Consider the following 14,149-nt stretch of genomic DNA (forward strand, 5'->3'; position numbering starts at 1 on the left):
TGTGAAGTCATTAGTCTATGCGGATAAGCCACAAACCCTTGACAATTTGGAAGACAACATTCGCCGTGTTATTGCCGATATACGGCCACAAATGTTGGAAAATGTCAACGAAAATTGGACGTCCAGATTGGACTACATCCGAGCCAGCCGTGGCGGTCATATGCCAGAAATCATATTTAAAATGTAATGCCACAAGATTATCTTGCGGATAAATAAAATTCATGTCAATCGAATAATCCAGCGTTGTTTTATTGCAATTTAAAGTTCTATAGCTCTGAAAAAAACACTTTTTATGTGTATTCTTCATGACGTCGATGAATATTCTCACCTGTAGTATGCAGAACCACGTAGGACTAATACAGAATGCCAAAACGGGAATCCTTCAGCAGTGATTAGAATCCTATCATTCAAAACTATCACCAGCCCCGTAATTTCAAAAAAGAAACTATCGGAATTTACGGAGATACTGACTAAACCGCTTCAAGTAGTAAATTCCAGATACCTTCTGCAGCAATTCCATCCAGCCATTGTACTCTGAAGCGGAATGAATATCAAAAGCTATATAAACTGAACAGGAAGTATTCTCCGCTATTTCTTCCCCAATCTCAATTTGACTCAACAATGCATTTAATTCGATAACAAATAGTCCGGTGCTGAATCAGAAACTTCAAACAAAGGATAGATCGAGCTTCTGTCATTAATTCTGTTGTTGCCAATTGTTAAGTTTAATTTCGAAATTGCTGGTGGACTAAACCATTTCAATTATATGTAATCTCCTTCGGACAAAGGCTACGGAACGCTCTGACGTAATTCAGTTTACTCTTGATGGACTTCCAGAAATGTAATAACGTAGCTGTGGATAAAGGCCAGGAGTGCGAAGAATCTGCCTAATACCTGTATTCCAGGTAATGGGAATTTTCTGCTAACTCCCATATAGTTTGAGGGTATTCATCCCCTTTCCCAGAAACTGGACCAGGGTTTGATAGTTTGATATTGCTATTTCGGTTAAAGGATAATCTGTGAAACTTAATAAACAGGAAGTTGACGAGGTCATCTCAACTTGGAAACCTAAGAATGATAACCAGTATTCGACTTTGGGGCCTTACTTTTATTTCCAATTGTATCTCACCACCCAGATACTAAAGGGTGTTTTTTTTAGAGCTATAGAACTTTAAATTGCAATAAAACAACGATGGATTATTCGATTGACATGATTTTATTTATCCGCAAGATAATCTTGTGGCATTACATTTTAAATATGATTTCTGGCATATGACCGCCACGGCTGGCTCGGATGTAGTCCAATCTGGACGTCCAATTTTCGATGACTTTTTCCAACATTTGTGGCCGTATATCGGCAATAACACGGCGAATGTTGTCTTCCAAATGGTCAAGGGTTTGTGTCTTATCCGCATAGACCAATGACTTTACACAGCCCCACAGAAAGTGGTCCAAAAAAAAATAAAGGTCCAAAACGTGAAATTAGGCGGTCACCAAACATGTCTTTCAATAAATCGATTGTGGCACGAGCTATGTGACATGTTGCGCCGTCTTGTTGGAACCACAGCTCCTGGACATCATGGTTATTCAATTCAGGAAGGAAAAAGTTAGTAATCATGGCTCTATACCGATCACCATTGACCGTAACGTTCTGGCCACCATCGTTTTTGAAGAAGTTTGGACCAATGATTCCACCAGCCCATAAAGCGCACCAAACAGTCAGTTTTTCTGGATGTAACGGTGTTTCGACATACACTTGAGGATTAGCTTCACTCCGAATGCGGCAGTTTTGTTTGTTGACGTAGCCATTCAACCAGAAGTGCGCTTCATCGCTAAACAAAATTCGCTTGTGAAAATCGGGAACAACGGCACATTATTTTCGAAATGAAATTACACTATTTGCAAGCGTTGTTCAGGCATGAGTCTATTTATGATGAATTGCCAAACCAAACTGAGAATAAATCACTTAACAGCTGTTGAATCGGTCGCCATCTTGAACAGTAATGCCAACTTAAAGTTATATACCTCGAAAAAAAACACCCTTTAGAACTGTCAGAATAAAGTCAAGTAAACCTTTATGGGTCAAAACTTTCCTTCAATCTCATGAAATTGACAAGGAAATTTTGAGAATTCTTCTAAAGACTTCAACAAAAGTCTAATCGTTGATCCTTTATAGAAAGTTCCAGATTTCAATCTGCCTAGGAAAATTTAGTGTACTTTGAATTGACTTAGGACTGGCCATGGTCTTTGCAAAAGTAAGCTCTATTGCAACCCCACTATGTGAGATTTATCTACACATTCTTTATTGTTTAAAGTTGGCAATTTTTTTTTTTGAATTTCAAAGAAAATTTCTCTCTGATACTGCCAGATGTGTCAGAAATTGTTGAAGCAGCATACTCTAGTTTACTAAACTAACTATATGTGTCAAAAAATAGATTTGTTAGAGAGAGCTATATCGAATTTTTCAACCTGCAATTAAATAGGAATAGTTGAAAATTATCGTGCATCAAAATTTGTGTTGGATTGTGTTATAGTTTTGTTCCATGTATTTCTCGGAAGTCACTTGCATTTATCATCTCAAAAATTGAATGCGATGAAAATCATGTTTCTTATAGACAAAGCCATAGGACCTCAAAATTATTCGAATCAATATTTTTAGGTACTCACCAGATCCATTATCCGTACTGTGCATAATCAGTATTGAATGTTCCTACTCTTCATTGCACATTTTGACAAGACATTTCATGTTCAAAAGCTGCGATAATGTCGATTCCTGAAAAAAAAGAGAGCTCAATAAATCAGTTAATCATTTGAAAGGCTTAAAAAGAGTTGTATTAGCTGACACAATGTTCCGATCATATATGATTTCAGTTTCATGAGTTTGGTAATGATATATAAAAATATATTGAAAATTTTAATATTCACTTCTTCATTCAATACGTTGTATAAAAAAAAATCTTTCAAATCTTATCGAATATAAAAATTACCTCTCTTTGTATTCTATCGATTTGTTGTTGAAAATATGTAATTGATGAAAATCACTGATCCAGAAACCAATTTCAAATCATCCACAGGCACAGCGTTACTTTCATGACCAACTACAAGGAATAACTAACTGAACATTCGGGGAGAAAAGTACAAAATGAACCTACGGATAACTCAGCAGCATCCACTCATCGATATTAGCTACAATTGTTCCTCCAGAACTTGTGAAATTCATAAGTAACTGAAATGCGGGTTCATTACCCATATCGCCTATCTATCTCTTCAGGAATATAACATCCGACCCACATGGTGGTAGGCTAGAACGATTTCTTGCATTCGAGGCTACCGCATGACATTGTTAGTTAATTTACCTGTTATCTATATTATGCTTTCGAGCCTACTCAGGCTAGAGAAATGACTGTGATAACTTTTGGGAGATAACAATTTATAAGTCTTCTGATTTCGAAATTTATATACTTAAAACCATTCTGAACTCTGGTTTCGTGTTTGTCTGTCTGTCCATGTATCTGCAATCTTTTGTAACGGTCCTCACTTCTACAATAGGCTATTTGATAGTATAAGAATTTTTGACATTTTATTGACATGTTTTCTAATAAGAGTTTTCATTTTGAATAACCTGTTATCTGGGCAGCTGTCACTTTTGAAACTGTCATTTGAAAAGTGAAAATTACGTAATCACTTAAAATGGAACGATATACACTTCAACACCGCACTGAAATTGTTAAAATAGTGAAGATTTTGCAGTCACAGGCAAAACTAGCGTATTTCGTCGCGAAGCACCTTCTCGACTGGCAATTGTGAAACTTGCGAAAAATTTGAGCAATTTTGCACACAGCTTTCTCATTTACAAATATTCGTGAATGATATGATATACACGTTCAGATTATATCTTCACAATGTCTGCTATCTGCATCATCTTCACTTTACGGTCATTCCAAATTATTTTGTGAACTTTTTGATTTTTTTTGGGGTGACAGCCTCTTTTGGGCGTCCACTGCGTTCGCCGTCTTCGGTGCTTATTTCACCACGTTTAAACTCAGCATGCCAATCAATGATGGTTGATTCTCCTGTTGCAGACTCCGGAAACTCTTCATCAAGCCGAATTTCTAATATAAAGGGTGTTTTCTTTAGAACTAAGTTCTTTAAATTGCAATAAAACAACAATGGATTATTCGATTGACATGAATTTTATTTATCCGCAAGATAATCTTGTGGCATTACATTTTAAATATGATTTCTGGCATATGACCGCCACGGCTGGTTCGGATGTAGTCCATTCTGGACGTCCAATTTTCGATGACTTTTTCCAACATTTGTGGCCGTATATCGGCAATAACACGGCGAATGTTGTCTTCCAAATGGTCAAGGGATTGTGGCTCATCCGCATAGATCAATGATTTTACATAACCCCACAGAAAGTAGTCTAGCGGTGTTAAATCATAGGATCTTGGAGGTCCAAAACGTGAAATTAGGGGGTCACCAAACATGTCTTTCAATAAATCGTTTGTGGCACGAGCTGTGTGACCTGTTGCGCCGTCCTGTTGGAACCACAGCTCCTGGACATCATGGTTCATGGAATGAAAAAGTTAGTAATCATGGCTCTATACCGATCACCATTGACTGTAACGTTCAGGCCATCATCGTTTTAGAAGAAGTACGGACCAATGATTCCACCAGCCCATAAAGCGCGCCAAACAGTCAGTTTTTCTGGATGTAACGGTGTTTTGACATACACTTGAGGATTAGCTTCATTCCAAATGCGGCAGTTTTGTTTGTTGACGCAGCCATTCAACCAGAAGTGCGCTTTATCGCTATACAAAATAAAACGGACGTAGTGCGCGATACGTATTCCGCACAGAACCATTATTTTCGAAATAAAATTGCACTATTTGCAAGCGTTGTTCAGGCGTGAGTCTATTCATGATGAATTGCCAAACCAAACTGAGAAAAAATCACTTGACAGCTGTCAAAGCGGTCGCCATCTTGAACAGTATTGCCAACTTAAAGTTATATACCTCGAAAAAAAACACCCTTTATATCTTTCACAAGATGAGCAATTCATAAAGTTTAAATTCAGTAAGGTTTAAAAAGATGCTTCTTTTCATAGCAGTTGTAGAAAAACCTTGATTTAACTACGAACAATAATCCGATAGAACCGCATTGACTTAATCGGCAAAAACCACGGCACATTCAAGGGCTATCCAAGGCAGCCTCCGGCCGAGACGAACCCCTGGAAAAGTCTCCAGGAACGCGCAAACGAACCCCTATCCCGCTCGCAAATTGGGGAGAAACGAAAAGGCGCGCGAGAAAAAGAGATCCCGCCAAATTGGCGAAGAAGTGTTGTTCGGGTATCCGCATCGAGAGAATCAATCCAGGTCGTTAATATAACGAGGTGCCAGAGCGTCTCCTAGAGCTTAACTCCACCACCACCACCACCCCCTCCCTCCAGCGAGCTACAAGGTGTCAATTTGTTCTAATAGATGGTGCGATCGTGGTAACGGGCTCTGGTTGTGGCGAAAAACGCCAACACTTCTACTGTGTTATCTCTCTGCTCTTTGCCGCCTTTTTAACGATCCCTCATTAGAAACACCCGGGCCATTATATTTTAAAAAACGTCATTTTTCTGTAAAAGGGTCGTTATTATGGAAGACAAACCGGTACCTCCCGCCCCCAGCGTTAGGGGTGGCGATATTGAGACCGATTAGTCAAATTAGTAGATGTTTCGTTCGATACTTTCTCACCTTTCGCGCGCTATCAGACGTGATTGCGTCGTTTGGCGTTGAACGAGAGGTATCTGGTTTCATGAAGATGAAACTAGTTTCGACTTTATTTTCTTTATGTTCAGACACATATTTGCCTTTATTCGAAATTTCACAAAAATCCTCAAGTTGCCAAGAAATCTCTTTATCTTCATGATTTTTAGAATGACTTTCTTACTCTGCACAAGGCAGTCACAAAAGGTTGAGTGAAAATAAAACTACAAATATAATCCAACAAAAACACCAGAGACGAAGATTTGTTATTGATTGGACTTTCACAGATGGTTCTGAAACCACGACAAGGACTGACGTTGGAGTATTCAAGGCTGGCAGAGCTGATGAGCTTGCAAAAAGTGTATCAAGGTTAACACCTGCTGGACCTGAGCCTTTCTGTGGGATAGGAAAAGACCAATACAAAGCTGCGGTCCAGCTATGGGAGTTGAACAGCAGGACAATCCACTGGACTAACACTTCTAGACTTGTTCAGGCAAAGAAATTCGTGAAGATTTCACCTACCTACGCCAAAAAGCTCCTGAAGCTGTCGCGAGCAGAGCTTCGGGTGATGGTGGGACTGCTGACGGGGCACTGTCGGTACAAACATCATTTGTACCGTATGGGAAAGTCAGCAGACGAGATTTTCAGGCTCTGTGGATCGGAAGCAGAAACAGGCAAACTCTTGATATGCAAGTGTCCGGAGCTGGCTGGACTAAGAACCATTCACATGGGTAAGCCGGTTCTGGATACCAGAGAGGTAACGGTCAAGGCCCCTAAGGAGGTTGTCAATTTTATTAACGTCGTTGACGACCGTCCTGGGTTTCTATGAATGAGTAGGGTAGTGAACAAAAGATCTGCATGGTTGCAGTTCCCGGAAGGCTTACCGAACCAAAACGACCCCAGTTCAAATAATAATAATTCAAGGCTGGCACCAAATGCTGACTATGGTAAGGACGTTGTCCAAGTGTCTTTCAGGCAGAGATACTTGCATCTACGTTCCTCCTTTGGCGGCCTCTCCGAGGTTGAATCGTCAAGCTCAGTCTTCACATCCTTTTGTGGTCACTTTGGAGACCTGCAGAACATCTCCTTTCATATTCTCGTTCATCCATCGAACAGCGAAGCTGTGGAAAACATTGCCTAAGGAGATGTTCCCCGAGGGTTATAGCCTTCAGAAAATCAAGAAGAACACCAATTCCTACCTTCTTTCCCTTGCTTCTCACGATGTTCTCTGAACATTACAGGATAACTCCTTTCGTGGGAACCAGAAATGTAAAAAAAACCAAAAGAAAGGTGTGTAAATGAACCTAGTACAAAACTAACAGAATAGTTATTTATAATACAAGTGCAGAAGGCATTGATATTCTTCCACGAGTTCAAAATTCAAAAACGAGCCACGAAGTGGCGAGTTTTTGAATGAACGAGTGGTAGAATGAGCCTTCTGTACGAGTATTATACATTATTTTCTCTAATTCATTGCATTTTTATTGAAATCAATGAAATATTTCCATAAATACCATTTAGTGATATTTGCTTTGAAAAATGTTGGTTGGCAGAACTGATTTCTTTAAGGCAAATGAACGATGAATTGGCAGATAAAGCCGTGGCGGAAAGTTCGGAGTACCAACATATAATAATAAAATATAACCATGAAAACTGTGCGTTTCTGATATATTCTCGCACGATTTTGTTCTACAAGATGTGGAAGAATGAACGGAATAACCACAGAATTAGAGAAAATAATAAAGCGATACATTCTTACAGCCAGGCTGCAACCAAAGCATTGACCTCACATATCATAGATTCAAAGATGGTATTGGAGTGCCGAAGGAAACTCAAAGAAATAGACAAGAATAGTCTGTTTAGTCTGGATTCCTGGTCCTTCTGGAATTAGAGGAAATGAAGAGACCAACCACTTGCCAGAAAAGGAACTCAAACTCATTTCAATGACCCAGAACCTTTCTGTGGTATACGCAAATGTACCTACAAGGAAGAGTTTAAGCAGAAGAAATAAACCGAAAGAGAAACACTCGGGCGGAATCTTCCTGGGTTGAATCATTCCCAAAATTTTGATACTGCGAGATCTAGGAAATATCTGGATCTCAGCAAGAATATGTCACCTTTCCACTGGATTCCATACAGGGCATTGGCGCCTCAGGAAACACCTCATGAGCATAAGTCTTCTTTCAGGAAGAGGAAGAAACTCCGGATCACCTGGTGACGGAATGCCTCGCCATCGCTAGCCAACGCAAAAAATGCTTTGGACAAGAAACTTACAGAGATAGTAACCTCCATGAAGACATCCCAGATACTAGTGTTCATAAGAATTCTGGAACTGGAGGGAGAGTTGTAGACTAATGGCAAAAACAGCTCTGAAGAGGCACAATAAACCATAAGGTCGCGGTGCAATGAAACTCCCCTTAAATCCAAATCTGATATTGAATCTTGGGCTTTCACTCTTCTTGGATGGAAAGATGGTTAATCGTGAATTCACGACACGCTCAAAAAAATGAATGACGATTATTTAAAAAACGTTAAGTTTCCGTGGGCCACCCTGTATCTCACATCAAATAAGTAATTGGAACACCCTTCATCTCATCACCATGTCAGAAATGTTTCAGTTAGCTGCCAACTCCCCATTCGCAATCTCTTAATTATTGTTAGAAATTTGATTTTCCGATCTCAGCTCCTTGCGACTCAATTTGCCAGTGTCTGGGGCACAAATAGAAAACTGATAGAAGGCTCGGAATGAGATCGATGCCGAAATATATTGGCTGTCTTGGTTACATCCGTCTCCGGTAGGAGAAACAGCGAGAAAAGTGCGAAAAGCTCTTCTCCACCGTAGCTATATGCGACTCAGACTCCACCTAAGTGTGTTTTAAAAGCTTTCTTGACATCTTGACCGGGACGGACACTTTCCTTTCAGACATGGAATGGCTTTCATTCGGGCCTTCTTGTCTGCATCAACTTAACGTACATGACATGTCGGCGCTAATGTATTTTTTGAATTTTTTTTCTGTTGCCGTGAATTTTCTGCGCTCCTCACCGTTTCAACTTTAATGTTGTGTTCGGCGGGTCTCCTGATTCTGAAAGTCTGGTTGGAACATCGGGAATTTAATGGAGGCTTCATTAAAGTTGTGCGACGTTCCCATTGTCCGATTAATGAAAGTTGATGGCAGTGCTTTGAAGCAAACAATTAAAACGTTGTAGGTGTTCTCAATGATAATTATTTTTATCAGAATTATGCATGCATATGTTATCCATTTTCAACGTTTTTCTTCAATACAGATGTTTTTTCCCAGCAGGAATAAAAAAAGATGAGATTATCAGATTTTGAATGTATTGGCTCCATTCTGAAATCAGTTGTTCTCGATCAATTCTAGTGATCAATAGTTTTTCTTTCGTTTGATTTTCTACACTCGATCGCTATGCAACGCGAAACACGCAATTTGACCCAAGAGGAATGTGCCCAAGCGGTAGTTTTGCGAGAAGAAGGGTGGACATACACAATAATTGCAGAAAGGTTTGGAGTTTCCCATACAAGTGTGTCCAGAATGTTGCAGCGATTCAGGGAGACAGGTATGAATGTCCGAAGACCAGGATAGGGTAGACCACGGGTAACAACTGCCATTCAAGAACGTTACTTGAGAGTTTCTTCGTTGAGACAACGGTTTGCAACCGCTCGCCTCCTTCAAAATCAGCTTGAGCAAACTCATGGGGTGCAAATTAGCACTCAGTACAACTTAACGTACATGACATGTCAGCGCTAATGTAGTTTTTGAATTTTTTTTCTGTTGCCGTGAATTTTCTGCACTCCTCACCGTTTCAACTTTAATGTTGTGTTCGGCAGGTCTCCCTAATTCTGAAAGTCTTGTTGGAACATCGGGAATTTAATGGAGGCTTCATTAAAGTTGTGAGATGTTCCCATTGACCGATTAGTGAAAGTTGATGGCAGGGCTTTGAAGCAAACAATTAAAATGCTGTAATATTAAATGAGAAGAATAATGAAGACTGCATTCAGATGTGAATTTCAAGCTCTATGCGAGGTTGCATCATCAGAACCAGAGAGAACTCAAGAGAAGAAGATATTCTCTGTTACCTACCTCACGGTTGAAGATATTGTTGAAATTTTCACTTCATATGGAATAACTGGTATTGCTGAAAGTATTACTCATATATGTAGGGTTTTCCAATGAGATGTTTCATTTTGCTTTCGAAAAAAAAAAAGGAAAAAAATAAAAAGTTCAAGTTTACATCTTACGATTGAAATGATTGATCAAGACTCGTGTCAAACGCAACAAGAATTGGCAGGATCATTGGAAGTGAGGTAACGAGCCATTTCAGGATGCCTGAAAGTCTTGGGAATGATTCAGAAACAAGGAAGTTGGGTGCCGAACTAGTTGAAGCCGAGAGATGTTGAACGGCGTTTGTTTGCTTGTGAACAGCTGCTTGCAAAACAAAGACGAAAGGGATTTCTTCATCGCATTGTGGCTGGAGACGAAAAATTGGTTCATTACCATAATCCTAATAGCAGAAAATCATGAGGATATCCCGGCCATACTTCCAAGTCGACGGCCAAACCGGTTCCAAGGTCATGCTTGTATTTGCTTGGACCAGCTCGGCGAAGTGTTTTATGAGTTGTTAAAACCGACTAAAACAATCACAGGCGATCTTTATTGAACGCAATTAATGCGTTTGAGACAAGCATTGAAAGACAAACGGCCGCAATGCAACGAGAGACGTGATAAAGTGATTTTACAGCATGACAATGCTCGACCCCATGTTGCGAAAGTGGTCAAGACATACTTGGAAACGTTTAAATGGGAAGTCCTACCTCACCTGCCGTATTCTCCAGACGTTGCTCCCTTGGACTATCACTTGTTTCGATCAATGACACACGGCTTGGCTACTCAGCACTTCCGATCTTATGAAGAAGTAAAAAATTAGATATATTCGTGGATCGCTTCAAAAGAGGACCAGTTTTTTCAACGCGGGATTCGCACGCTGCCCGAAAGATGGGAGAAAGTAGTAACCAGCGATGGACAATACTTTAAATCATAATTGTATAACCAGTTTTTCACAATAAAGCCTCGAATTTCGGAAAAAATGTTGAAAGCAAAGTTGCACGTCTATATAGAAAGAAAAACCGGTGAAATTGACAACAGAAATGAAAAAATTAGCAGGCCCATTGGCAATTTGCACACCGGTATCTATTTTCAAACTATTTGAAGATACTCAATAAAGAGTTTAAGTTTAGATAAGACGGGTTGAATTGATGACACCCCAAAAATTAAAAAAAAAACTATTATAAAAACGAAAAAAAAGATAGGATCAGGTAGGACTTGAACCCAGGTCACCTGCGTCAACCTACCAGCTTAATCTCTTTTTAGCTAATTGCATCGTTAGGATGATCATATCTAAATGAATTAAAAAAAATCATAAAGTCGAAGATACTAACCTTTTTTTTTGCGAAATGCCTAACTTAACGCACAAATCCTTATAGCGAAAACCACGTGAAACCCCAAAACAATCTACCCATCCCTCCGTTCAACCATGAATGAGTGTAACGAAGTAATTGACCCCGAAACCGTTAGTGGGATATTAAATGGTGTTTAGAGTAAGAGAAAACGACCACATAAATTGGAGGATGTAGTAGTAGGGGGAGGGGGGTGTAAGATGGCCTCTGAATGGCCTCCTCGTGGCTTCGGTTAGTGAAGTTGTTTTTCGTTCACTGGGTGAAGGTTACGTCGTGAATGACTGCAGGGGGGAACGTCGCGTGCGGAGGGTACGAGGGGAGAGAGGGGGAGTCGGAATCAGCTGGCAGCAGCGCGTAGTCTGTCCCATATTTTCATGCCTCCTGCCTTCGTGAATTTGCAGGATTGTATCCAGAGGTAGGGATCAGGTACATTTTTGATTTTCGTTCATTAGTTTTGATAATGATTCCAATTCTTCACTTTTACTTCTTCAGATTTTATAAATTTTGTTTTTTTTTCTTTGCAGAACAGTTTTAGAATGTAAAATTAATTTAGTATCACGTACAGGTTAATATACTCTGTCAGTACATTATGACCTCTGTGAAAAACTATGTTTATTTGTTGAAGATCTCAAATAAACTTTATTATTTAAAAAAAAACCTTTGTAGTCGATAGCTGCATCATTTGAGAGCTTGTAATAGTTATATAAAGGGTTATCCAACTCGTGTTTCCAAAAGTTAACGTTGAATACACTTGGAATATTAAACAAATTCTTATTTCAAAATGATTCTTAGACTTTGCCAATTTATGTGGAATACAGTATCATTTAAATGTCCTCCTCGTGATCTCTTACAGGACTCAATCCCAGTGAAGTATTTTTGGATGACTCCCCGGAACATTTCAGGCAATATCTCACCAATAACTTGACTGCCAATCACGCGCAATTTTGGTTTTGTCGATTCCGTTTCTGTAATTTCGATGTCAAAGATGCACCATGCAGTGGAAGGCCAATTGTCGAAAATTTCACTAAAATCATGGACATTGTCGAGTCCGACCGTTATGCAAGCACTGTTTTGATTGCTTAAGAGCTGAAGATTGCATAAAAAACCGTTTGGAACCATCTGCATAAGGTATAACTCCAGGAAGGACCTCAAAGTATGGGTACAACACGAGTTAACGCAAAAAAACCTCATCGGCCAAATTTCCATCTGCGAATCTCTGCTGAATAGCAATAAAATCGATCGAAGCTGTTGGTGACTGTTGATGAAAAGTGCATTACTTACGACAACGTCAAGCGAAAACGGTCGTGGTCGAAACGCTGTTAGCGGTTGGTTTTCAGATCGTCAGTAGTCTGAGGATTATCGGCATGAAAACAATCCTTCGCATAACCGCACAAAAAAATCCGAAGGCGATAAATCACAAGATCTTGGTAACCAATTATCATCACCGAAACGAAAATTACGCGTCCTGGCAATTGTTCTCGCATAAAGCCCAAACGGGTTGTGTTCTATAGCTTGTTGTATCACCTTGGTGGAACCACATCTCTTCCATATCATTAATTTCAGGCCAAAACAAATCGACAATCATTTTGGCTGATATCGATATAGTATCGATGATACTAGATGGTTTGAGAGACAACTTCTTCATTTTCAAATAACACTCTTCATCAGACTATATAACACACCAAACAATGTTTTTTTGTGGCTGTAATAGTCTCTCAGTAGTTAAATGAGGATTTTCACTACCCTCTATGCGACAATTTCACTTTTTTACATAGCTATCGAGTCAAAATGAGCTTCGTTATTGAAGAAAATGCGTCATCGAAAAGTTGTTGTTCAAGTACACAATCGGCATTTGTTCTACGCATATTCCTTAGTCAACTGGTTCCAGTTCTTGTATCAACTGGACCTCATAGAGATTGATATGCAAATTCAGATGCAAAATACACCAAAGCGTGACGTAAAAGAGGCCCAAATGTTAAGCGATCCGAGGAATCGATAAATTGGGATCTTCTTCAAGACTTTCATTTAAAGTGGCAATATTTTTTGTCGAGCTTACATTTCGATGATGTATGGGCCTTAAGGTTTTGTTGAAACGTAACCAACCGATTGTCATTTCAAAAACGCAATAATTTCCCAAAGCTGGAAAACTTTCAATCATTGATAATCTGCTCCATTATGTTGAAGGTTTCGTACTGCTAGCTTTTTCTCACGATTATATATTTTTGCCAACTTGACACGAACGTTGACACACCCTGATTAAATATAATATCCTGAAGCCAGCACTGATATTTTTGTAGTTGCTGCACATTCATTCAGTTATTCGAGCTAACCGTTGAGGTATCTTCGAGTTTCTAGGTCAATGCAACGCTCCAGATGTTCAAAGGAGATAAATTTATTCATTTATAAAGTCTATTAATCGAAATTAATTGATTGTTGGTTTCCAATTTCAATATTGCAATTCTACATCTACAGCCATTTATTTCAAGAGGAGAATCTTTATATTTACTCATGAATCATTATTAAATAAGAATCATTACATGAATTAATCACGTATTATACTAGGAATTTTTCATGTCTACATCTGAGTATGGCTTTAAGCTTATTTCTGAGTCAACTTCGAAATTCAACCGAAATTTTGGCGTTGAAATGTCAACCAAAACTGCCATTACACAATTTAGAATGGAAGGTATCTATTACAGTGAATGGGTTATGCTTTTTCTAATGTCACTTCATGTTTTGCTGCTTCTGTAATTGAATTAATCAATTCAGTAATTAGCCCTGGAACAAGCCTGTGATCATGCCAGACATTAACAGAAATCAGCTCAGAAATAGAGAAGAAAATAGGCTCTGAAATAGGCAAAACAAAGGCCTAGTTCAATAAAGATTCTCACAATTGTTTTCATTTCTTTCAAAACTA

General features: G+C 39.1%; 1 protein-coding gene across 6 annotated transcripts in view; it reads right to left on the bottom strand.

The window, feature by feature from the left end:
- LOC123684395 (LIM domain only protein 3-like) overlaps nt 1–14,149 on the bottom strand; it is a 197,809-nt gene that overhangs the window by 66,372 nt on the left and 117,288 nt on the right. For 3 of the 6 annotated variants that reach the window (XM_045623639.1, XM_045623640.1, XM_045623634.1), the window contains exon 2: nt 2,668–2,773. The exons of the other annotated variants lie outside the window; for them this stretch is intronic. In XM_045623639.1, coding sequence (XP_045479595.1) covers nt 2,668–2,692 — 25 coding nt within the window. In that variant the 5' untranslated portion in view covers nt 2,693–2,773. The remainder of the gene's footprint in view (nt 1–2,667; nt 2,774–14,149) is intronic. 6 annotated transcript variants of the gene reach the window in all.

Source organism: Harmonia axyridis, chromosome 7 (genome assembly GCF_914767665.1).
Source record: "Harmonia axyridis chromosome 7, icHarAxyr1.1, whole genome shotgun sequence".
NCBI classification, from domain to species: domain Eukaryota; kingdom Metazoa; phylum Arthropoda; class Insecta; order Coleoptera; family Coccinellidae; genus Harmonia; species Harmonia axyridis.